General features: G+C 41.6%; 1 protein-coding gene across 1 annotated transcript; it reads left to right on the top strand.

Moving 5' to 3' along the window:
- Window positions 1-6583: 6583 nt before the first annotated feature.
- On the top strand, window positions 6584-15862 carry SAMD7 (sterile alpha motif domain containing 7; the record flags this gene model as incomplete). Its single annotated transcript, XM_082320941.1, has 8 exons — window positions 6584-6686; window positions 7418-7544; window positions 7689-7825; window positions 8953-9031; window positions 11524-12203; window positions 13499-13620; window positions 14544-14654; window positions 15587-15862. The coding sequence occupies 8 exons, from the start codon at window positions 6584-6586 to the stop codon at window positions 15860-15862; spliced, it is 1635 nt and encodes a 544-aa protein (XP_082177067.1).
- Between the last annotated feature and the right edge of the window lie 9340 nt (window positions 15863-25202).

Raw genomic sequence — 25202 nt, 5'->3', positions numbered from 1 at the left:
AAAAATGGTTAAAAAGCAAAAAATACAGTTTAGTTTCCTTTTAACTGATCCCACTTATGCCACATTTTGCAATCTTTAGGCTTCTAAAAGAATCAAAGCCAAGAGGATAATGTTTCAAATGTCATCCCTAATTATGAAATAAATCCACAAGGAAAACAAATTACATCATGCACTTATCTCTGTGTATATAACCGATGTAATAGAGAGACCCATCCCTTGTAAACGGCTTCTCCATGTACCAGTTTGGCAGGATACAGGGTGGGTGTACAATGTTACACACATACATGTGCGCACTCACACACTTGCTCTGCTACAACCACTATTTTCACTAGTTCTTGATTAGTTATTTTACTTAGTTTTTTAAAAAGCATAGTTAAAGCACTCAGCACGATCCCAGCTGGAGCCTTTGGGTGCTGCCACAAATACGAATGAATAATATTAGCATCATGGTTCTGCAGAAACCGGTCCTGTGGTTACAGCACCGAGCTGAGAGGGAGAAGCGCTAAGCACAATTCGCACCTCAGCTGCTTACTGTCCTGCATCCCTATGCCTCCGACGCCATATCGAATGGCAGGACTGCTTCTTTTTCCCTCCACCATCTGTCTGTCTCACCTAGTAGGCTTTGAGGGCTCTTGCTGCGTGTTTGTGCTCAGCCCAGTGCATCTCCACCTTCGGTCTTAGTCAAGGCATTAAGCTGACTGTTGCCTTAGCAGCACACAGGAACAACAGTTTCCCTGTGCCCCCAGCCATTCCGGTGGGAATAAGATGAACGAACTCCTGTTACGAACCTAACTTAGCTCCTGAAGGATTGAATTTGCCAATACTAGGCCTTAATTTCTTCCTGAGACCAGTGTGTTTAAAAGAAATACGAGTGACTCGTTGCTTGCAATTTTAACAACTAGCTAGCTCAAAAATGGTGAAACACCCATGTCTTCATTTCGGTGTAAAGGCATGCAATGCAAACTCTACTGGCTGACACACACAGTATAAATATAGTTATTTTCCTTTCTATAGGGAATGTATCGTTCTCAATCCAGTTTTAGGATTACACTCTAATCTCAGTCTCTGAGCAGTCTGTGCCCACGTATCTAGGATTAGAATTTAGCCCTACAGCCTCTCCAATGGTACCTTACCCCAATTAAAAAGACATATTTCATGATCCTGTATGACATGATGTTGGTATAATTGCTTTCTTGCTTTCCAGAAGTCATTTATTTCGCTGACTGTTGTTCTTGAATAAACACTATCTCTAGTTTTATGACTTAGCATAGGTTTAGGGCAAGAACCCTTGATACTACAGTTAATAACGTTAGAGTATTAATAATATCAGAATATTTACCTATTTTTTAAAACAGCATCTGATTTCTCAAGTAATCAGGAGAGCTTTTTCTAAAAAGGGAGCCAATGGGAATGAAAATGAGACTATGCATGAGTTTCTTCATATATTTCACTCATACGCATGCATACATGTTTATATTATATGTTTAACTGATTTCTCTGACACAGATTTACCTGAGCATTTTAAACAATACTCGGCCTCTTCCAAACAATCTGTGGATCCATTGCAAAGGTATACTGAACACTGCTTTTAAAAAATGCTAATTCTGTGTGTTTGATATAAATAAAAGCAGTATTAGTTAAAGAACTCCTAATGCATTTAAGTAAAGAAAAAAAAAAGTCTTCCAACAAGTCTATATTATACATACATAAGACAAGACTGTATTTTGCCAATGCAATTAATAATATAGATACACAGACTGCTATAGACATTTTGAAACTGCATATAGCATGATTAGATTTGCAAATCCTTCTGCTTCATGAAGTTCGTGCCTTGCCACTTCTCATCTAATAAATTGAGACAGAATTAGTACTGGGTGAGTGGTTCTGCCTGCTGCCAAGAAGGGTTTGCTAAGGGTAAGACTCTAAAGGTAGAGATTAACTTGTCTTCATCCCTGTAATGTGCTGTACAGCCAGGATTTGTGCAATAGGATCAGAGAAGAGCCATATATGAATGTAACACTGGACAGCTGGTGCATATGAATTTATATGAACCCTGATGCAAGATTTTGAGCTACTCTCAAATCCCAGCTAATATATGTATCAGAAGTATACTTTCCCTGTTCCCTCAGAGATCTTTTTTTGCTGATGTTGGTTTCTAATATGCTAGTTGTTAAGAAAATAGTACGAACCTTAAATATCCTAAATTTGACCTGCAAGTCAGAACCCCAGCTAAGTAACCAAAAAAGGTGTTTTTCCAAATGGAATAACATAGATTAGCCAAGTTCAGTATCTCCTCCTGACACAGGGTTACATACAAGTCTTTATATTAGGTTATTAAGCTAACTATTTATCCTACCTGATCAATTCAATACTTCCCTGAACAGGAAATTCAGGGAAATAAACAAGTAATTTAATGCAGATAACATATACATCCAAAACGTGTCCTTTAAGTTACATTTAAACCATACTGATATTTTGACATTCAACTTGGGAACGTAGACTAGAATTCTGGTGGAAATAGCATCTCAGCATTTTTACCACAAATACCAGTGTTATTTTTATGTATCTGAGAAGAAATCCAAGGTAAGTTAGATAGGATTGACTGGCACACCAATGAAAAAAAACCAGAATGACTTCATGAAGCAACTCCAGTGAAAACCTCATTAAGGAATCAAACCCTCCTTTTGGCTCATGAGGATTCAAAAACTGGGTCAGTGGAAGCAGTAAGCTACAGCTTGAGTGGAAGAAGATACCAATGAACTTTCAAGTCATATTATTCCATGATTTTTTCAATACTATATCTTTTCCATGTCAAACCAACAGCCCACCTAGTCTACCTTCGCAAGGATAAGTTGCTTATGTGATGCACATTGCCTGAAGCGACGAATGTTGCCTGAAGTGATGCTCCGTGAAACTTGGTCATCTAATGGATAATAATCTATCAATAAATATGGATCAACTCCACTGCGCAGGCTGCTGTATTTGGTACCCTACATTCAGTGAAAATGCCAGCATTGAAAAGAAAACTTCACTTTTTAAAAGACAGATTTTAAGAAAGTTCTTAAATAGTTTCTGCTTCAGCTCTGAAAGGAGGCTACGTGAGAGACTACCTGTCAACAGACAGTATAACATACTTCATATCCAACACAAAACCCAGACTTGTTTTGGGAACTGCACAGACTACACAGAGAACACCACAGCGATACTGGCGCTACTGGTTTCTAACCACAGTTCCTGCCGCTTGAGCGTTGGTAGATGTCTGTCAGAACAGGCAGGGTATATGGGATCCCGCATGGAGGTGGTGGATTTGGGTCAGAATAGATGGGTCTTTTCCCACTAGGTTTTCCATGATTCTACACTTTAAAGTTGTATCAAATAATTTTAGTCACAGGTGTGATTTTGGGGAGGAGTGTAGAAGTTCTAGGTAGGCCTGAAAAAGAAAAGTGTCTTTTACTTGTATGTCTTTTTCCCATACAGGGACAGGTTCCTCAGAATAAAGCGCATTCACAACTGTGATTAAAACAGGGGATTGAAGCCTTCTAGCAGTTCCTAAAAAGCAAAAGTGGTACAGCTTGTCAGTCATCTGACAGACAAAACTTTGCTAGTGTTAATACTACCTTTTAAAATTTTTTTTCTGATTTACTAGAATAAAAAGCTGAAAACCTCCTGTTTTTTCCATTATGTCTATCTGGACCTCTGCTGGTTGCTTTGCACCTTCATATTCTCTAGTCAGGTGTACAAGGCAAAGGCCAGGCTGTGAGGAGGTTAGCATGAAGTTTAAAATTGCAGCTTTGTTTTCCAGAGTATTTAATACACAGCCACTCATCTGTGAAAGGAAACCACCTAAATGGCTCATTGGACCAATATGGTATGGCAAATACCATCATCCCAGTTGCCATCTATTTTTTGAGCTGCTGTAAAGTTTAGTTCAGCACTAAATCGCTTTAGTACTGAGCTTTAAAATGCTTTAGCAGCTCAGAAGCACTTTGGCAGCTCAAATGCTCCTCATGAAGCACCCAGCATCCTAAACCGCTTTAAGTCTAAAGTATCCTAAAAAAAAGGCAAATGGAAACATGTCCAGCAGCACATGTTCAGATACACATGTGAAGAACAAAGGACATGGTGCTGTTCTTGGATTTGACAGGCTTGTCTGGTTCCAGGAAGACCTGAATCTTGGCCAACACGGAATCTAGCATTTACAACATTTGCAAAAGTAAAGAACTTTTTATTTTGAAGGAACACCCATGGTGCGGTCCAAGTATAGCCTCTACTCACAGTGTGAATGGCTGAAATGACTACCTTGCCTACGCTTTGGAAAACCAAGTATCGTCACCATACCAAGGAAAGGGTAAATTCCTGAAGTGTGTGAATTAGATTGTTAACTTTCCCTTAAAATTTTTTGTAACTCATCAATAGGTCAAAGGCAATAAAAGGAGTTATAATGATTACTCTAATTTATAAATGGCTTGGATAATAAAATATAGGATTTGGCTTCCATCAGATTTTGGATAACAAACAGTTTTTAAAGTTTGGTTCTGTTCTGGAGAAGGACTGGCTGTGAAAAGGGGAATTTTGCTTGTTCCTGCTTAGTATTTCTAAGGAATTTCTGTATCCTAGTAGCTGGTTTAAAGGTAAACAAACTACTTGGCAATTGGATCTGTCTTGTACTCATAGCAATGCTTACACCTCAAGCTGTGTTTGATCTCACTTGTACAACACCATTGCCTTTGCAGTGGCCACATATGCACAATTTGTCCCACAGTTGGATTTTATCATGCCAACGCCGTTAACCACAGGCATTGACTTTGTAAGGCTAGAAGCAGGGGCAACATGGTATAACAATGAAAATATGTTTCAGCCTGCAACGTAAGCAAGTTTGGCATAAATGTGAAAATACATGAGAAAGACCTGAGCGAAAGGTAGTTAGAGTTCTCAGAGAAGGCTGGCATTTTAACGTAATAGCATTAGCACGACATGCTAAAGGCAAATTGTCAAGTAAGCCATAAAAAAATCAAATCATCCAAAGCTCTGGATGGTTTTGGATGGTTCTGGCCATTTGTGCTTCAGAGATCACACCTTTGTGGAGTGATTATTAACATGAATTCAGCAGTTGTCAGCACTCAGCTGAAATGGAAGGTAGCTACTGTCAGGGAATTTGTCAGTGATGGTTTCCTTGCCATAGGATTCATCTCCCAAACTAGACCCAGCGGAGACGAGTTGGCTGCACTTAGCAGCACAGTCGGTCCTCTGTTTCTTAGATCTTGTTTCCAATGATTCCTATGTGCTAGCTTTCGTGGAAAGGTTCAGAAAGGCATAATTCACTTGAGCCCTCTTTGGCTTTGGTAAATTCTCTTTGCTTCTCTGTTTGTATTTCTAAGGGGTCCCTCGCTGCTCTCTATACCAAATGCTGGCTGAACTCATGGATCTGTAACTCTCTACCCACAGGATGAGAACACTTAAGCATTACATCTTCCATCTTTTAGAAGAGAGAAAAGAATCCATTTTGTCAGAGCTAATAGGGAAGAAAATTCAACTCCTTAACTTCAACTTACTTTAAAAAAAAAAAAAAAAAAAAATCAATCATTTGCTATGCAAATCTAGTTTGAAATGAATGTACAGATGCCCTTGCTGCCTTTAAGCTAGCCTGCTCCTTCTGCCAACCCCTCAGTTTAAAGCCTCCCACCCAGGACAGCTTTTTAACATCCAGGCTGGGGGTTACAGGACTAATTCCTTTATGACCTATCAGCACAAATAATCCTGCTGCAGATTGTTACCCCCAAAAATCCTGAGCAGGGCATACTGTGGTTACTCATTCTCCTGGTACCAGGATCATTTGTAATCTAGTCACCTGCTTCTCTGGACAGACTTAGAAATGCTGACGCAATCCACCTCAGTGACACTACAGCTATTCAACTATGCATCTGTAGTCTATTAGTTTTAAGTCTGGATTTCTACTCTTCATCTGGCTTTATTTACCTGTACATATATGGATAATTAATCTGAGCCTACCTGTTTTCATCACTACAAAGCATGTTCTTTTACCTTTTTTACTTCATTTGGCAGTCTTAAGGGGCTGATGTCATTTGGAACAGCTTATTTCTACCATTTCTTTCCATGTTTCACTTAGTTTACATTAGACAGGGCTCCAAACTATTACAATTCCCAAATTAAACCAAAGATACCTGCCTTCCTGAGTATGAAGCACATGTCACTGTTTCAGGGCTGCTGTGATACACCAGGGACTGCAGGCAAAAGACTTTGGCTTAACTACATCCTTCTGAGCAGCTGATATTTCCCAACATCCTGACTTTCCTTGCATAGTAAGACCCAAGGACACCAAACAACTCAATATAAACAAGGGCAACATTTGCATTGTCCTGAAAACTGAAAGTTTCTATATGGTAACCAATGCAATCCACAAGCACCAAAGGGTCCAGCTGTGACTGACAGAAGGACTACTGGCTTATCTGAGAAATAACTTGTATAACCTGCTCCGTTTCTTACATTGTTAAACGTCTTATTCTTTTCTTTGGGCCTGCTGATTCAGTTCTTTACAACAGAAAAGTTGCTGTCTCCTTGCAGCATGACTCCACGAGATCACATGAGAAAAATGTCTCTCCTGGGGGAACAAGGAACGCTGGAAGAAAAGCACTTATACCGATTAGCAAGTGGCATGGCAGCAGGAGGTAAGCAGGAAGGAACCTAACTGTGCATTTGGTTATAGGATTGCTAATATCTGTACAAGAAACAGCCAGCAACAGGTTTAATGTCTTTAAAAGGCACCTCAGATTTGTCTTAGGAGTAACTGGAGAAACATTTCTCTTAAGATAATTAAAAGTTAACATGGGGGATTCTTAGCATGCAGAATTTGATCAAGAGATGCTAAGCATCTGGAGAGTCAAGGTCACACAGGAACTCAGCAATAAAAGCCATAGCTGGACATTATGATGTTGTAGCCCACCACTGCAGGCTCTTCTTTCTGGAGCTGCAGTCTCATGACAAGGCAGGTTCCAGCTAGTAAGATTTTTCTAAAAATAAAATGGTATTAAAAATGAAAGCTCTCTCAAGCAGAGAACCTAACATTCATGGCTATTCTCTTCTGTTTAATAGCAATATATGAATTATTGTTGATTGTAAATTGTCCTTTGGTACCCTTGACTGTGCACATCCTGTTTATTTTTACTGCAGTTTGTATAAAACCACATTATTTAAACAACATGGTTAAGGCGGCAGTGGAAACGTCTTCTTTTTTAGTTGCTGCTATTAAAAAAAAAAAAAAGTGTGACTTGCTAACTCATACTAAAATGCTGGCACTTGAGGAAAAAAATCCCTATTTTTTCTGGTAAAGTTAAAAAGTGATTCTGTCTGCAGTATAATTTACTACATTGACAACAGAACTGTATATGCTTTGTGTCAGAACTGCGGCAGCGGCAAGAGATGCTAATGAGAAATCAGTTGATGGCAGTAAACCCTCAGCTAATGGGCGCAGGCCAGCAGAGAATGCAGGCGATTCCCTCCCAGTTTGAGCCTCGACTGGTAGACAGGTATTTTGCACCATTTTCCTATTACAACACTGCAGTTAAAGAATAACTGTGCATGTGCTGTACCTGAGTATATAAAGATCTTAGATTATTCTTAACTAAACAATGTCCTTTGCATATCTGAATGTATTTTTTTTTTCCTCTCAGAGATCTGTTACCTTCATCTGAAATGATGGCATCAGCTGACCCAAGACAAATCCATATAGCGTCCCACCTTGGACCCACAGTCTCACAGCACGCAAACATGCCAAACATATTGTCCAACCGTGTTTACCCAGGCCCAGGTAATGAGGCATTGCCTGCATCCTGAAAAGCGATAGCATGTGAATGAGAAAGCAAACTGCACCTACTAGTTTTTCATAGGTTTATCAGTACTGTCAATAACAGTTTAACTTTCTTCGGAAAAAAACGTCTCACTGAAAGGAGGCAGTCTGCCTACCAGGGATTCTAAACTGTGCCAGTTTAAGTCTAAACACATCCATTTTACCTTTTGTTAAATACACGGTTTTCAAAATCATTTGCATGTTTGTGTTCTCTCCTTTTCCTTTTGTATTTTCCAAGCATTTTCACACCTAAACAGAAGGCTGTAGCTAAACAAATGAGTCCAATCAACAACACTTTTTGCTACACTTAACTCTTGCTCAGGTATGAGCATTGGCTGTTTTAAAAGACTACTTTACTGATCATATTCTTTAATCATCACATGTCACTTTACTCATGTAGGGCAACTACAAGTCCTTTTAAGAAAGGCTCAAAATTACAGCACAGCTCTAAGGGGAAGGCTGGGTCTCACAGCGTGGCAACACAACTGCGGCATGCATGTCATGCTGCACGTCAGCTTACATAGCACTTTACGCAAAGAGGTCGTATCTTAAGGTTCCTTCTTTGAGATGAGTGAATAAATTCTCAATGCCACATAGATCTAGAAACAAGAATTTCTGGGTTCAGCTTTCCCCCCTGTCCCCACTAAGGTGGATCTCAAATAAGAGATTCCCTCAAGGGGAAACGTCATTTAAAATTACACAGCATCTAGGCTGAAAACAGTCTTGAAGGAGCAGGTTTGCTTTGCTTAACTGTTGGTTATTATTTTCTGAGCAGCTATATGTACTTCAAAGACATAAGTCACCAAATAAAATCACCCTGCTGTCTCTTGCCTTCATGGCAGGTATACCTAACTACAGATCTGATCCTGCCAACGCCTGATGCTGGACTTCATGTTTCTACTACATATTCCCACCAAAGCAATGAACAGAAAAAGGATCTAACTTGAAGTCAAATCAGCTTCCTGGCAAAGCACACAGTTCAAGTCTTAAAAAGCTTTTTAAAGTGTCTCTGCGTTGCTTTGGGGTTTGTGTATTTGCTTGAGGAAACAAGTGAATTTTAAAGATTTTTTTTTTCCCGCTCCTTTAAGGATATAGCTTTCTGCAACCAGAATCCATGGAAGCTGTGGCCAGAAGACAGGAATTGGTCCAAAAGCAAAACATTGCCAGGTAATCAATAGCAAGCTTTGCTCTGAGGTGCGTGCCAGGATTAGGGCAGCAAAGGCAGATGGAGGTGATTAAGTCACAGACTTTTTGTGGGGTTTTATTTACAGTGAGATACTTTTTCAAATTCCCCAGAGAAGCAGAGGGTCCGCAGTTATCTCTGAAGGTCTGAAGTTACTGAACTTTCTGCTTGCCCCTATTCTGCTTTTAGCTTTAAAATACCATAATAAAAAGAAGCAAACCCTTCAGCTTGGTTAAAGAAACAAACAAGCCACAGACTTGAGCCCCAGCCCTTGAACTCTGGATCCAAATACCCTGAAGTTATAAAAAGTCAGAAACAAATTCAAACTTGATGGCTGTATGCTATCACACACAACATTTTAAGCCTCCGCAGCTGGGCTCTTGGGATGATTAGCTACATCTCCACCCTTCCAGGGTGGACAGCTTTCCTAATTTAACTAAATAGTCTGAATGTCAGGGTGACTATAGAGAGTCCGGTTATTTGTACCGGTTTCAGTGTAATCAGTAGCTGGCTAAGTAACCACCAGTGCCCTCCCTCACAGCCACACCGTTTCCATAGAGGAACTCCAACCACAGCTGCACTGGGCTTCGGCACAGTACTGAGCAGCAGCACTCCTCACACAGTAAGACTAAGAGCAAAGAACAGATAAATTCTGAGCAGGCATCTCAAGAGAATTATGACAGAAGCGTTTTGAGCTCTTCAGTCACCAAAGCTTGATTACTGAACACCTCCAAGCACAAGATTTGCATCAACAATGCATTTCATATAGCTCCTGCCACATGGCAAAAACCCTGAGAAAAACAAGTAAAATAGCTGGCAGCAAGCAGGGCCAACACATATCCCCTCAACCACATCAGAGCTAGTCCTGCCTGTTCAGGCTTTCCCCTCAACCCACCAAACCCAGGAAAACCCCAATATAAAAGAGCTCAGCCTAAATCCATGAGATGATAACCTTTTACCCCAATCTTCCACCATCCTGACAATTTCCACTAGCTTCCAAAGCTCCTTTCACCCTTTATAGAAATCAGGTTTTGGCAAAAAATCTCCTGCATTTGCTGCAGCTGTGCTGCTGAGCACCTGGGATCAAATCCTTGTTCTCCAAGGGACTCTGCCTCCTACCAAAGCCCCCATCTGCTGGTCCTCAGAGGAGCAGACTATCTTATCCAGAGCAGTTAGTCAGGAATGTAATGCTCTTTGCTGTTTATCTCCACCTCGAGAGCTGTGTGCAAGTAATGACAATTGGGCAAGATGTACAAGGACATAGACAAAACACTTCCACTGGATCTCTGAAAGCAGAAAATTAATAATTCAGAGATTGTTACAAAGATGAAAAGAGGGCAGAGAAAAAGCCCTGAATGTTATGGAGTGATCAACTAATTCCTCCTTGCCACAATCATCTGAATAGATACCATTTGCTCAAAGTGTTTTCCTGACAATTTTACATTAATGAGAAGTCTCCTAAAAGTCAGACTCTCTCTGACCTGTTATCCTCGTTGCAGTGTTAAGAAAGCTATCTCAGTGCACTTCAAAGACTTGGCTGCCCTCACAAGCCCCCAAGAAGAATGTGGCAGTCCCACTGAAAGCTCCTCAAAGCAAGGAAGGCAGGCTGAACCATTTCTGGTTTGTGTCTGGTAGACTGGCTCGCTTCTCCCATCTCTCAGCTCCAGCGGAAGCTATGGAGCTAAAGCTATAGCTTTCTGTTTGATCACTAGCTTGGCTCCAGAGAAAGCTGATACCAACAAAGACTGGTAAAATGGAGACACATACTACTCCTTGTATTCTGTGTATCTCACTGGTAAGCCCTTGCACCCGCTATGCCGGGGAGAGGAAGCTGGCACAGACCCTGGAGCGTTGGCTTTATCCACCAGGAGGGAGATCGGTTGAACAGTGACCACCAGGAGCTTTCACACTCGCAGAGCCATGCTCAGGTGCCAGGCACTATGGAGAGTTACTCAAGAGACTTACTCACATTAGCTTACTCCGAATGTATGCACAGGTTCCATAGATAACATAATTCTAGTTCTTTATCACTTACAATATCACTGCCATTTTCCAGTTTTCAGTATAATTTCTGATTGGTAATGTAAATCAACTTATTTTCTTTAGTCTTTGATCCTTATGACCCTGGAGATAATTTTCCAAATCCCAAGTAAGCATAATCACTGTAATAATGCCTGGATTGCCAATATACAAATAACACTTTTTTGTCTGAAATACTACCCAGAGCCAACACATGGAAGATATATTTTCTCTTCCTTTTAGTTTATTATATGTATATGGCAGCACATTAAATATAGCCAGGTTTGGCATTCCATCTGCAGTTTGTGACCTCTCACACAGAACAACATAGGGGAGAGAGAAGAAAAGCAGCACTCTTACCTATTCAACTATCATCTGAGTTTTAATCTGCCACTGAAAAAAGAGGTGATGAAGGACCTGAGCTGCCCTAACTGCTTGTGCTCTATGTGTCTCTTAGAATGGAAATGGAGATGAGTGCCATTTTTCAGCAAAAAGAAATGGAGAAAGCTCATCGGAAAGGGCTACTGGGCCTGGATGCACCTTTCCTTTACCATGGGATGCCAGCCAGTCCCATTGCTTTCCGTGGCAGGCACAGACTACCTGAAGGCCATCTTCCCAGCGACTTATATGTTCACCGTACCACCCTCGATGAAATTCACGGCAACGCTATGCTCATGGCAACCAGCCCATACCCGCCAGTCAGCACTTTGCAAAGGGAGAGGGGACGTCGACCAGGGAGAAGAGCTGGAAATCACAAAACTGCAGACTGTAGTGCCAACGGCACAAAGAACCAAGCTGACGACAAAACTACGGACCCTGCTTCAGCTGCAGCAGATGATGAGAAAGAAGACAAGAAAGAAGCAGAGGTGGAGACACCAAACAAACATGAACAAAGCAAAAACCAGACTGAGCCATCTGCGGCTGCCAAAAACTGTAAAGAATTTGAACAAGGCTTGAGAAAAAACTGTGCTACTCATGAAATTTCTCCTGAAACCAACAGCTGCAGCAACACCAATGAGAAGGAATCTAATAGCTCCTGTGCTGCTTTTGATGACAAGTACATGTACCCTTCTGCAATCCCATTCTCAGCATTACCATATGGATTTCCAGTACCCGGCAACCCATTGCTACCTTCAGGTTTGTGAAGTCTCCAGATTACAGTTAGAGTGGCATGTTGACTTTATTTATTTTTATTGATTTGCTCTCTTGTTTCTTCCCTCTGCTTTAAGCAAATTTTTGGTATGATAGAGTCATGGCAACTAAATCTAGAACTCATATGCTGCAAATAGTAATAACTTGGTAAATCCAAGTCAGCAAAGAGTGGTTTTCCCTACCTGCAAACTGTGCTGCTTGCCGCCATAATGGAGGTTTCAGCATCCTAGGTAGCAGTGCTTTACTTTGCAGAACAATGCAACTGCACAGCAAAAAGTCACAAAGCAGCCTCCTAACTGTTTCAATGCTCTGTGCCATGCACTATCCTGCTGTAGGATGTCACCCTGTGTTTATATCAGTCCCTGGGGACAACACACTTGTCACCCCTAAGCTGTCAAGTTAGCAGCACTTTGAGGTTTTCCGCAATTCCGTTCAACATGTTACATTCTCTCCTCTCCTTCTGGTGGTCGGGGGGAAACGTAGTAGCACGCAATATACTGATCATAATCCCTGTGTGTGTCAAACAGGACAAGGAATCCCCTTAGAAGCTGCACTCATTTAGGAACAAACTTATCCCTGAGACTTGACCTCCCCAAGAACAGAGCGTAAGCCACAGGCCTCTCCAGCCACTGTGCAAGAATCACTGTTCCTAAAGCTTTGCAGCTCTGGTTAAATGCACTGGTGCCAGTGGACGAGCCCTGCAAAACCTCCCATTACCTGAAACGAGAACAGGCTGGAGTGTTTGTCCAGGATCATCTACCAAATGCACATTAAGTATTCAGCTCCTGTCTGCGAAAGGAATTTCAATTAAAATAAACAAAATTGCTCAATGAAATTGTGAGCTAGCTTCTCTCTTCTGCCCATAACTTTTCTATATGTCCTTCTAACTCACGGTAGGCACTATGGGCTAGCAAAGGCTTGGTTCTGTTCTACTGAAATATTAGTCAAGTTAAAATAACAATAAAGTCTGGAGAATCAAAAGCACCGGATAATGTACACATTAGAGAAAATACTGCAGTATGATTTGTATGTGTAGGGACTGGTACGTCCAGTGCCAGTAGTAAACAAAGGAAGCCACCGAAAGAAAACCCTCCAGAACCAGCTACTACTGACTATCTGGTGATTTTGGTGTCTAGGACTCCTGTACCTGTCTGTGGCTACACACTGCTGTTAATATATTAGGTTCTGGAGAAGCGTAAAAATTCTCATGTTAACAGTCATTTCCTATTAATTGGCCAGCAAAGTCCTACAAACATAACATTTGTGTTTCCTCCTCAAAGGAGTACATGGCCTGATCCTGAATGGAGAAGACATTTCTTCCATTGAAGACATTCGCAAGTGGACCGTTGACGATGTATACAACTTCATCGTTAGCCTCCCAGGCTGTTCTGAATATGCCCAGGTGATTATAAACATTCATCACATTTTCAGGTCTTTAGGACCATCTAGATTTAAAGGTCATTGAACAAATGTAAATGCTAGAGGTTAACTGGTTGACATGAAGTTGCAAAGGTAATAGTAGTTTCCATTGTGCTTCAACATATGAAGCCGCTTGCTTCTTAAAGGGAAAGGCAGCCCTGAGAGGCTACATGCACTGCTGCTGCAACCTGGAGTCGTTGGTCATGGCACATACCAGGACGAACAGCAGCAAAAGAATACTATAAGAAAAATATCTTAATTTTTTCACTCCACATGCCCTACACAATTTTTATGCAGATTAAAGCAATTTTGCATTCTTGGATATGGGTATAACCCACCTACCACCCCTGAGCTCTTATAGGCATCATTCCATTTGAAAAATGAAATATCATTAGAAATGCAAGCAAAGAGGTTGAAATCTTGTATATTCATAGAATCATAGAATCATAGAGTCGTTAAGGTTGGAAAAGACCCCCAAGATCATCGAGTCCAACCGTTAACCTATCACGGCCAAGTCCATCATTATACCATGTCCTCGAGCACCACATCTATCCGTTCTTTAAATACCTCCAGGGATGGAGACTCAACCACTTATATTCTTGGTAAAGCCTAAATAAGATCAATACTATTCTTTCATTGGTAGCAGGCTGCTCACCTCCTAAGGAAAAAAAGAACTAAGTAATACTGAAAGTTCCCGATTGCCAAGAACACGTAGAGAAACTACAGGCGAATGTGCTGATATGCACACACTGAAACAAGAGACCTCACACTGCAGTTCAGAGATAAATGTGAAGATAAAACCCTATAATTATTATTTCCTCCTTTTATTGTCTATAGATTAAGCATAAAAAAATAACCAGTGAAGTTTGTTTTAGCACACCATGATGTGTTTTATCATTTCATAAGATATTTAAAGACCACGCTATTGATGGAGAAACCCTCCCACTGCTAACAGAGGAACATCTCCTGGATACAATGGGATTAAAACTCGGACCAGCATTAAAAATCCGCTCTCAGGTATGATCATTAAATGTATGCCAAAATGGCAAGTCACAGAGATGTGAAAGAGTCAGAAGCTAACAGGATGAAATTTTTCCAAATTAAAACACATTTTTTCTCCCTGATAAGGTAACTACCATAATATTAGGAGAAAAGAAATTACTCCAGCATAGTTTGCTTTTGCTTCTCTGCACGTTACAACAGCACGCAGGGAGACACTGAGGGGAGGTTAGGACTGACAGTTTGAGAGACACTTAAAGTGGAGTCTGGACACAACAACACTGGAGACTAGGCTGAGGTTGGAAATGGAAAAGACGTGTTTGATGAATTAACTCAGTTTCACTCCTCTTTTTCCTTCCCAGCTGGTAAGAACTTCTCTGCTACATACTTGCTTTTGCTCCAACCCAGCAAACATACAAAGTAGAGGTTTCCACAGCCTTTCTGGGAATATAAGCTTACGTGTTTCAGGGACAGGCTGTCCCTCTGTGTTTAAAGTTTTCTGCTCTTAATTTCATCCAGTAATACCAACTCTCTGCGTGTTTCTGTTGTTGCCTGGTTCTTTTCCTTTTCTTTAACCCCTTGCTGTCTCTCACTCTTCTCTCATTAAAACCACCTTCCCCGCTCCCGGCTGGCAGTTTGCCTCCCCTCTGTCCCATGGGTGCTACAGCACCTCGAGAGCAAGAGGAGCCTGCTGTCAGGCCCAGCGCACTGGGCTGTTTTCCCAAGCTCAGTATTGCCAAGCTCCTTCCACGAGAACCTGAGCCTAGAAAAATATGAGGGTGAAAACAGAAGAGATTTTTTTCACTTTTGCTAACCCCTGATAACCTTTTGAGATGGCTGGGATCTCCTGGATGTCACTGGCATTGCTACACAACAGTCAGCCTTGATGTTTAATGGCTTTAACACTATCTCAAGAAGCGATTGCTGCAATTGTGCTTTTGTCTTTAAAGGTGTCTCGACGTCTGGGCAACGTGTTCTACATGATGAATCTTCCTCTGTCCGTGCCCCTGCCGCCCGCTCCAGGCAAACCCTCAGATCAGCCCTCCGACATAGCCTCCCCTCTTCGCTGCAACAGCAGCGGAGATACACTGGACAGTCCCTGCTCTCAGGACCCAGAAACTTCAAAAGCAGTGGAACAGATCATTGTTTCAGAAAGCAGGGAAAATCCATGTGAGACAGCTGGATCTCAGACTGACTTCCAGATGATCACTTTTCAGAAAAGTTGAGCTGAGTCCAGGACATAAAATGTTTTTAATAATACAGGAACCTCTAGTTACAAAGTGTTTGAGAAGATAGCTACAGCCTGAAACCACGGCATGACTGGGGCTGAATGAAATCAGCTGCAAATGCAGCATGAGGAAGTATGGTATCTGAAAAGCATTTAAAAAATGCAACTACATGTTAGTGCAATTACTTTCAAGTGCAATTCATTGAAAAGAATACCAGTACAGTTAACAGGTAAATTTAATTTTTCATTAAAATCCGGTGTGATCACTGAAATCTGTCAGAGACTCAGAGTGCACTGTCTGTCTTGCAGTGTGTTCCCGCTGAGAAACTACAAGGAAAAGGTACAGCTTCCACACATAGCTGACTTCTGCTGAACAAAATTTATACAGAAAATTTACATGGAATTCATTGGAAGAGTATGGAATTACCTGCAGAATACAGAGAAATATACCCTAGACTCAGCAATTTGAGTTAATTCCATTGCTATTCTAGAGCTAAGCCTTTCTAAGTGCCTGGGAAGGGTATATAGGGTATAGAAGAGAGACACGGATTAAACCCTGGACAGGAAAATACATGTGTAACAGCAATTTTAATTATTCCAAGGTATTCTTATCATCAGGGTTTGAATTTGCTTTGCGTGATTGCACAGCTGAGCTGAGTGGAGGTTGGGAGGAAGCATCAGCAGGCTCCACCATTAAGACCAGCCACTGGGACAGTAACGTTCCTGCAGGCAGTGGGCTCAAAGCCACTCGGTTCCTGCCAACCTCTGCCGCAGCACCCTTCCCCTCAGCTCACCTGGGCAAGCCGTGGAAAGCCCTTCACTCTGCAGCATGCTCAGTGTTCTTCATTTTGGAAGAGGCCATCAATTTTAGCCTGAAAGCTCCTTTTTCTCTGCAAAAATACAGTTTCCCCTCACTTCTGCTCCTGATGATTCATTACCTCACAGCAAACAAGAACCACAAAATAGAGTTTTTAGCCAGGGAGAAGTCCTCAGCATTTTATTATGATTTCTGTGTGAATTACCTTTGCTCCCTCTTTAGGGGTTCGGTCACATACTGCTCTTCCACTCAGGCTTTGGAAGTCAGTATACTACAGTGCCGTCTTCCACCCCCCTCCTTGCAAGAACACTTCTTTACACCAAAGGACACAGAAATATATTTGATAAAATTCATTTCTGTAAATTGAGGGTTGATAGATTGTGGATCTGCCGTATATTGCTACTTTAGATTCTCTCCCTTCAGTTTAGTTTGTGTGGCCTCAAGTACTTAAAACCCAAGAGGTACACTGCTGTTTAGATGGTGAGTGTCTAAACGCACGAGGAGAGGGAGTATTCTCATATTTTAGGCTGTGGGCACCTGTTCTTTTACTTTAACCCAAGATAAATTATTTTATATATCTTTGGTATATTTGTGCACTAGTTAATATGTGCTTAGATGTTTGCAACAGCAACTTAAGATGTTCATCTTACTATACTGTCCAAACTTTGCAGCCTTGAGAAGAAGGGCAAACATCTATAGTACTCCTTTTTTGAACTAGCAAAGTCTTTCCGTAAAAGGAGTAGAGCCTGATTCTGCTCTCACTGAAAACTGCCACTGACATCATTACGGCAGTTTTGGGCTCTGTGCATAGATCTCCAAATACTGTAACTGGAGTGCATGATTTTAGGATTAATCGATAAAATCCAGTAAGGCCCAATGCAAAAGCATGGTATGCTACGCAGCAAAATACTCCAAAGTTGCAGGCAGGCCCTGAAGTAATCCCCTCCTAAGCGAGATGCTGACCTTTGCATCTGTGATCTGATGAAATAATGGGAGTCTTTCCCAAGAGTTTGGATTATGTCTTATGCATCATCTGCGGGTATTTTTCATATAAGGAACTATTTACTGAATACTCAATAGTGTTCAAAAAAAAGCAAAATTATAACCTGAGGCTGGAAAGTTGAAATATAACTCCATAAGACTGTTTAAAAGATGTACAACAGCAACATTAATCCTGGACAGGCAATTAGTTTACTGTCCACTTTGTCTCAATTAATTTCAAAAAGTGTTAACTTCTGTTCTCTTCATTAACTTCTCTACACTTTTTCATGACTTTAAAACTTAGTAAGGCAGCTTGGAGAGTTTTATGTTGAATTTGGTAATGTAAATGTTTACTTTTTCAGATTTTGGATGAAACACAATTGTCAGTGTAAAAAATCATATTCTGTTTGAAATGCTTTTACCTGTTATTATAACATGTAACATCGCGGATTAATTGCACCAGAAAAAATGTTTTACTTTTACAGTAGATTTAACTATTGTGATTTTTTTTTTTACGTAGATTGTTCATAGATCATGAGGGAAAAAGAAAATATTTTCATATAGTAAAAGTGCTTGTTAAAATAAAAAAAAAAAAAAATCAGGGACACCAATTCTGTTTAACATCTGAAATGATTGATTTCTAACTTTTTTTTTTGTACAACTGACAATCATGTTGACAGTGTCACTTGTCTAATTAAACACAGTTAATGAACTGGCTTTCAAATGGCATCGTACCTCCCCATTGTATGAAATATTTGACTTAATCCACATGAGACCTTCTCCACCCTAGAAGAGGAATCTCTGATACGTTTCCAGGTCAATGAAGCCACGAGATGTCGCTGCAAAGCTACGAGAGGTTATCCACTACCCCTCCAAAGAGAAATGCGGCACACGCGAAGTACAGGCGGCCTGTTAACAGCAAGGATATGAAGAAACTGCACTTGTTTTTATAAAGTAACAGCAGAAGAGCTTGACGTGAAATCCCATATGCCAGGGAAGAAAGATTGAAATCTGGTTCTGAAGAGTGTGACTATTTTTGTAAATGGCTCAGGCATGAACAGCGCCAAAAGCAGAGAAAGCTGGGATGCAAACTTTGCAGTCTGGTACTACTTCAGCAATTAAAAAAACCCATATGATCCTTTGCACATACTGGGCTCTTCTTCCCAAAATGACAAAAAGAATGATTTCATGGCTTCCTGTACTAGGGGGGGAGATGTGCCGGAGCAGCCAAAATGTAATAAGGCCTGGACTGCATACAGCTGTAGAGTGAAATAGGAAGGAAAGGGATTTACCTAAACGGACAGAATAGATTCTATTTCTAATGAAGGAAATACCACTAGTAATGAATGTTTCCTTTCCTACAAACACTTCAGAGAGAATGAAAAAAAAAAAATGGTAAAAATTAAAAAAAGACATAGAATCAGTAGACAGACACATACTTTCAGATTTTGATGTGTTTTCAGGAATTATGTTTATATGTAAACATTGAGGCCTTACTGATTCTCAGCAGCTGCATGTTCTTTTTTGACTTTTAATGCTTATTCCAGCTGCAAAGGGGTGTAGCTAGCAATCACAAGTACGTAAGAAAACCGGCAGAACTATGTTACTTAATGACTTTCTGGTACCTATGCCACCACTGCATTCATTTTTTTACTATGCCACTAAAATCACAGTGGGATGCAGATGATGTATTTTAATATGTGTGGCATCATTAGAAATGTTTCACTTAACATCTGTTGCTGTATTAGTCTGTAATAGCGATGCAGTTAATGAAGAAGAGAATGTTTTTTATGAGATGATGTAGAAGTATCTGATTTTGTCTGTATCTACACTAAATGTGTAGGCTCCTAGGGACAGAGACTTCCATATTTTTTTTTTTCATAGGGCCAAGGTTAAAGACAAGATAAATAAAAAGGTATAGCAAACATATAACAAAGTGGTTCTGTACTATAAATAACAGATTTAGAAAAGTCCTGAAAAGGAAGAAATGGCTTGTCCTTCCTACCACAACCTGTGTTTCTGACCTCATGATTGCTGCGTATGACGATGATGTGGAATACGTATTCATATGGACCTAAACAGATAATTCTCTGCTCAATTCCCCAGGTGAAAAATCTCTAAAAAATGCTATGAATATACAACAGTCAGGCAGAACTCCCACCTGGTCCAAGTCAGGCAGTCATTCTAAGCAAGTACATGAAAACAAGAACAGGCAGCTAGGTCCACAAGGCGATGCTGTTTCAAACTGACTCATATCCATATATGGACTTTACAAAACTTAGTACTCCGAGACCTTATTCAACTGCGAATCCTTCACAAAATAGTTTTCAGAATGTTAATTTATCCTTTGAGCGTGAAAGAGAAAAAATAATCACCTCCAGTTTTTAAAATCACCTCTGTTTTTTAAACTAAAAGTAGACACTTCTCATATTTTAGACTTTCCAAATACCCTAATATAATGTTGATTGGTTGTGTAGTCACCTTCAACATCAGACATTTTACAGAAAAGCACCCAAAACTAGATACAGCTCTTGTTTTGGGACCTTGCTCTGATAATGGCATAATAAATGTCCTATCTAAGCCCTTTATTGTTCACTGGGAAATAACAAGTCAGCTCTATGAGGCTGGGTGTTCATCAGGGCTCTGCTACCCGTGAAGCTTGGTTTTGACTGAGCCCTTCATGTTGCAATAAATAGCTGTAGCCATATTGCTATTGCAATTCAGTACAATAATAATACATGTTATGGTCAGGGAAAAACTCACCTCTCCTTTTTCGTTTGTTTGGCTTTTTTTGGAGGGGGTGGGGGCGCTTTCTGCCTTTGCATTTGCATATCTCCTTTCTTTGGAAAGGTTTTGCTCCTACTATCACCTGTATTGAGGCCACGAAAATGATTCTGTTGACTTGGCCTTTATGCACTCCTTTCCTTTGTCCCATTGCCAAGTTTATCTAAGTCTGTATCCTTCCAGACAGACATTAGTTCTGCTACTATCCACATGTTCTTCTTGAACCAACAATTTCCCTGTTGGTGAGGATGCAAAGTCTTTTACCTCGACTGTAGAAAAGAGGAACCTATTGTCTGTGTTGTAGAGAGAATGATACAGTATTTTTTCCTATAGTACAGCAAAGACATGAATAGATGTTTTGCTTTATCAAAATTTAAAAACACATATATGTGGCATCTGCGCATATGAATTACTGAAATAAAAATCAATCAATCAACCAAAACAGCACACAGAAAAAGCACTGCTGACCAAGGGGAAAGAAGAAGGCATCAAGCCAATCTGGTTTTCATCTTTCCTGATTACCTTTCAGTCACCGAGTTCAAACAGCTGTGCTAGAGAGGGGTGCTGCTCAGTCTGTGATTCATGGGCCTCCAGCAGTCTGTAAACGCTCTGCATTGAAAGATGGTCTGTAAAGCCATCACTGGCTTCTGGTTGAATCTGTTAATTGGAGAGATGGAAAATCAAGAATCACACTTTTGTATTAAAAATATTTTTAACTGAAACACTTGTAGTCATAACAACAAATTTATGATTTTATAAAATAATAACAATTTGCTTTTCCTGATGCTATATCCTCAAATATTACCATTCTTCTTCTCCCCTCCTGCTGCTGCCAAAAAATAGAGATACAAGCAAGCCTTTTTTTTTTTTCCCCCTCAAAACCTCAGCTGGTTCTTAAAAAAAATTGATTGATGTATTTTCCATTTAACATATTTATGTGTCCGGGTACATCCCCACTGACTCCAGCATGGTTTGCTGGACCAGCAGAATTGACGGTGGTCTTTAGGAAGAGCTATATGCCACTCTGCATCAGGAGAGTCATGTCTTTATCAGAGTTCACCAGTTATTGCTAAAATAAAAATATATTCTTGCAATGAGCAAAGCTGGTATTTGAAACAGATGAAATTCATTACAGAAGGATCAGAATCAGGGGAAATTCATTTTTAGTTCAACTATGCTTTTTGTAAGTTATACGTATCAAGTAATTCTGAGTTGTATAGAAATGAAAAGGAACTTGCAAGAGTGGAAGTATTTAAGAAGCTTCTTAGTGAAAGATAATTCTGGAGATTTGTCTAATTAATCTTTGTTGTTCTGCTGAAGTAAAAGCTAAGTGGCTAACTAAATATTTAGAAGCTTCTGAGATGGAAGTGACTCAGGATATGTCTACACTGGAGTGTGCTTCTGAGGAATGACTCATGTATTTGTGGGTGGATTTTCACTAAACCTGACTTGAAAGTATGTGTTGCTGTACAGTCCAAGGCCCATATTCCTTCTATTTTGAACCCATATTCAGTGCTGAAGCTGACTGGATGAAACGGGAGGTCACTCTGGAGCCTGCATGCTACCATCTGCGGATGACCTAGGAAACGGCTCCTAACATATTGCTGGGGAATTTTCCTGTCCTCCTTGGATCCCTCTATGGCAGCTCCTTCCTTCCCTCCTGCCTGCCTTCCTGACCCTCAACATAATAGTTGAGGTAACTGTGATTTGTGTTCTCCCCTCTCTTCCCCCAAAGCCAGAAGGATTAACCATGGGTCCAGTGGATAAGGTTCCTACAAGTGAATGGTTTGTTCAGCAGAACAGACACTTGCTCACACTTCTAGCGTCACTTCAATTTCTGTATTGCAGATGGCAGTGTGACTCTAGAGATAATTCGTGACGCACTTGCCAGTAATTCAATTGCCAACGTGTAGCCTTGCACTTCTGGCGCATATTAACTATGTCATAGTGGTAACACATCATCTTATGGATCCAGGATGACCGACACTGAGCCCAAAACAGTGAGATTACCAATAGCACAAATGCCGATAAATTGCCAGAAGTGAATATAAGGGTATAAGAAAATATATACTGGAAAAAGTAGAGTAGAACACCACCTAACTCAGTGTCTTGCCTCAGAGGCCAAGAAAGGATACCTCAAGCAGAGTAGAAGAACAAAGCAAACATCTCAGAATACTCCCTTTATCACCAGGCATCTATCGCGCAACCAGACATGATTTTTATGTTTAATAGCTCATGATGCATTTCTGTTTCATGAATGTATCCAGCTGTGTTTGAACTAAGTTTCCAGCATCCATACTGCTGTATTAGATCACACTGTTGGGGTGAAGAGGAGTAGGAGGAGGGAAAAGAGGCTAATGAAATGCTGTTGGTTTGGCTTCGGTTGAAAAAGGAAACCGCTCCACTTGCATGCAATATCCTTCACAACAGTAATTTAAGTGGTCATGATTCTGAAACCCTACTCGAATCAAAATGGCAGTTGGCACTTAAGGGGCTGTGACTTTACTGCATGGTTCTGAAATGCTTCTTTTTGCAGCCCGCCCTGCAGCTGACACTGACACTAACCTTAAACGCAAGCAGTCTGAACCTTCACTTCTACTCCCTGGCTTTCTTGAGATTCAGCCACCTCCTTCTCTCCTGTTCTCCTGCCATACTGATGACTGCAAATAAGCTTGTCCCATGTAAGACCCAGTCTGGATAGGCTCTGCGCTCCAGAATGGTAGGAAGTTTACCATCCAGTGCCTCGCGCTGGAGGACACGTTCCCTGGCCCGCTTTCCATCCCTCCGTCCTTTCCATAGATCTGCCTGAAGTGATGAGTTTGCTCCCTGTGCCGCACACCATTCTGCTGCTGCATGTCCAGCTGTCCTGGGAAGAGCTTCTCTAAGTTAGTGTTTCTCGAACTTCAGATGAATTAAACGATCTGTGGAAAAAAAAGAAAGTAGAGATTGACCAGAAATCCAAGGTGCTTTTCTGGCAGCAAATAGCCTGATGTACGGCAGATAATGTACCATGCCAAAAAAAATGCAAAATGTACAGCTAAGCATTAAAGGCGGGTTTATGAATCCGCCGTAGATTCCAAGATGCAGAAGGCATATGGAAAGTAAGGTCTTAAAAGAGCCTGAAAGTAGGGGTATAGAGGGATGATGATCTGGAATGAGACCCATCATGTGGCGATTGCGCTCTTCACAAAGGGGGCAGTGAGCAGACAGGAGCGTGGTTCCAAACAGCCTCTGCCATAGAGCAGGGAGGATTTTCCCAGCTGAAGTTGAGCTCGTGCCTATGCAGGGACAGCAGAGAGGCTCTGAGCTATGCCGTGCTAAAACCCTTACTGCAGGCATTGTGTTATTAGCAAGCTGTAAGTTACAGATGGCTAAAACTTCTGCTAGAAAGCCTCCATTTCAGATGTGCTTTTATGTTACTGTAAGTTAAGCACATAAAAAAGCTGTTAAAATGATTGCCGACTTAAAAATGTGTTTTTTGAATAAATGCACTTTGCCTACTTTTACCAAGGCTTTGTTTTGTTGTAACCATAAAAACTTTCATTCCCTATACCTACAATTTTATCTTTTGAATTATGCTTTTATAGTTCATTCACTCTGCAGTCAGTCAGCTTAATTTGTAACCTGATAGATTTTCTGCCCAGCAACAGCAAGAGGAAAACATTCAAAAGACGTTGTACCAGAAAAAACACTAAAACTGGCATTGTGACTCAGGGGCAAACATGCTGCTGGAAACAATTTTAGGGTTTTAATTACCTAGTTTTCAATCTGAGAGGTTCCAAAATCATAGGAACAGGAATCAAACAAGATTTGAAAGGACTGGACAAGACGATACAGCACCGCACATACTTTTCCACTCCGAAGTGCCAGGGTGTGGTTTGGAAACATGGAGCCAGGATAAACCATTATACGCTTCGCTAACTGGAGTGACCTCATAGCGAAAGCATGCGGGACAACCTCTGACAAAAGGCCATTTTACTCTATATAGGTTGCTTTCTACATCTAATTCTGTAGCTATATGAGAAGGTCTGAGCAATCAGAGCGTGTTTAAATAGGTAACAACTAACAAAGGCCTGCTGTATCGAGCGTCTTTGAGGCCTAACGTCCCGTTTCGGAGTATCAAAACTAAACATAGAGATTTTTACTGCCAAAGAGCTGGAGCACCTTTATGCCAGCAGGACGGGCTAGCTCTTCAGATACCAAGTGACACCACTGAGCGCCGACGGCCACCCCGGCTTTGTCCAGCCTGCGGCCAACACGGCCAGGACGCGGCCAGCGCGCGGCCTCCTGCCTTGGGTCGGCTCCGACGCGCAGCCCCGGCTGCCGGCGAGGGAACCGGGCGGCGAGAGGCCTCGATACCCATTTGGGAGTTGGACTTTAGACGCCGGGGGCTGAGCAGCGCTGGGCAAAGCCCGGGCACAGGAGAGGCCGCGTCTCCCCCGGGGGGGGGGGGAGTTTCTCATTAACCAGACTGCTGTAGTGGGGGCCTGACAGCCCGACGGGGGCCCAGCCCGGGCGGGCAGCGATGCCTTCGAACCGGGGCGGCCCACCAGAACGGCGACGGGATGCTGCGAGTCGACGTCCCCTCAGCGCCCGGCACCGCCCGGCGAGGGGCCTGAGGCGAGGGGCCTGAGGCGGGGCGGCCCCTCCGCCGCCGCCGGCCGCGGTGAGGGGCTGAGGCGGCGCCGCCTTCCCGCGCCTCCGCCGGTTCCCGCCGCCTCTCGCGAGGCCGCCGCCGCCCCCCCCGCGGCCCACG

The sequence above is a fragment of the Platalea leucorodia genome (assembly GCF_965183815.1).
Source record: "Platalea leucorodia genome assembly, chromosome: 8".
NCBI lineage: Eukaryota > Metazoa > Chordata > Aves > Pelecaniformes > Threskiornithidae > Platalea > Platalea leucorodia.
The sequence above is the reverse complement of the archived record's forward strand: the minus strand, read 5'-3'. Positions and strand labels throughout refer to the sequence as shown.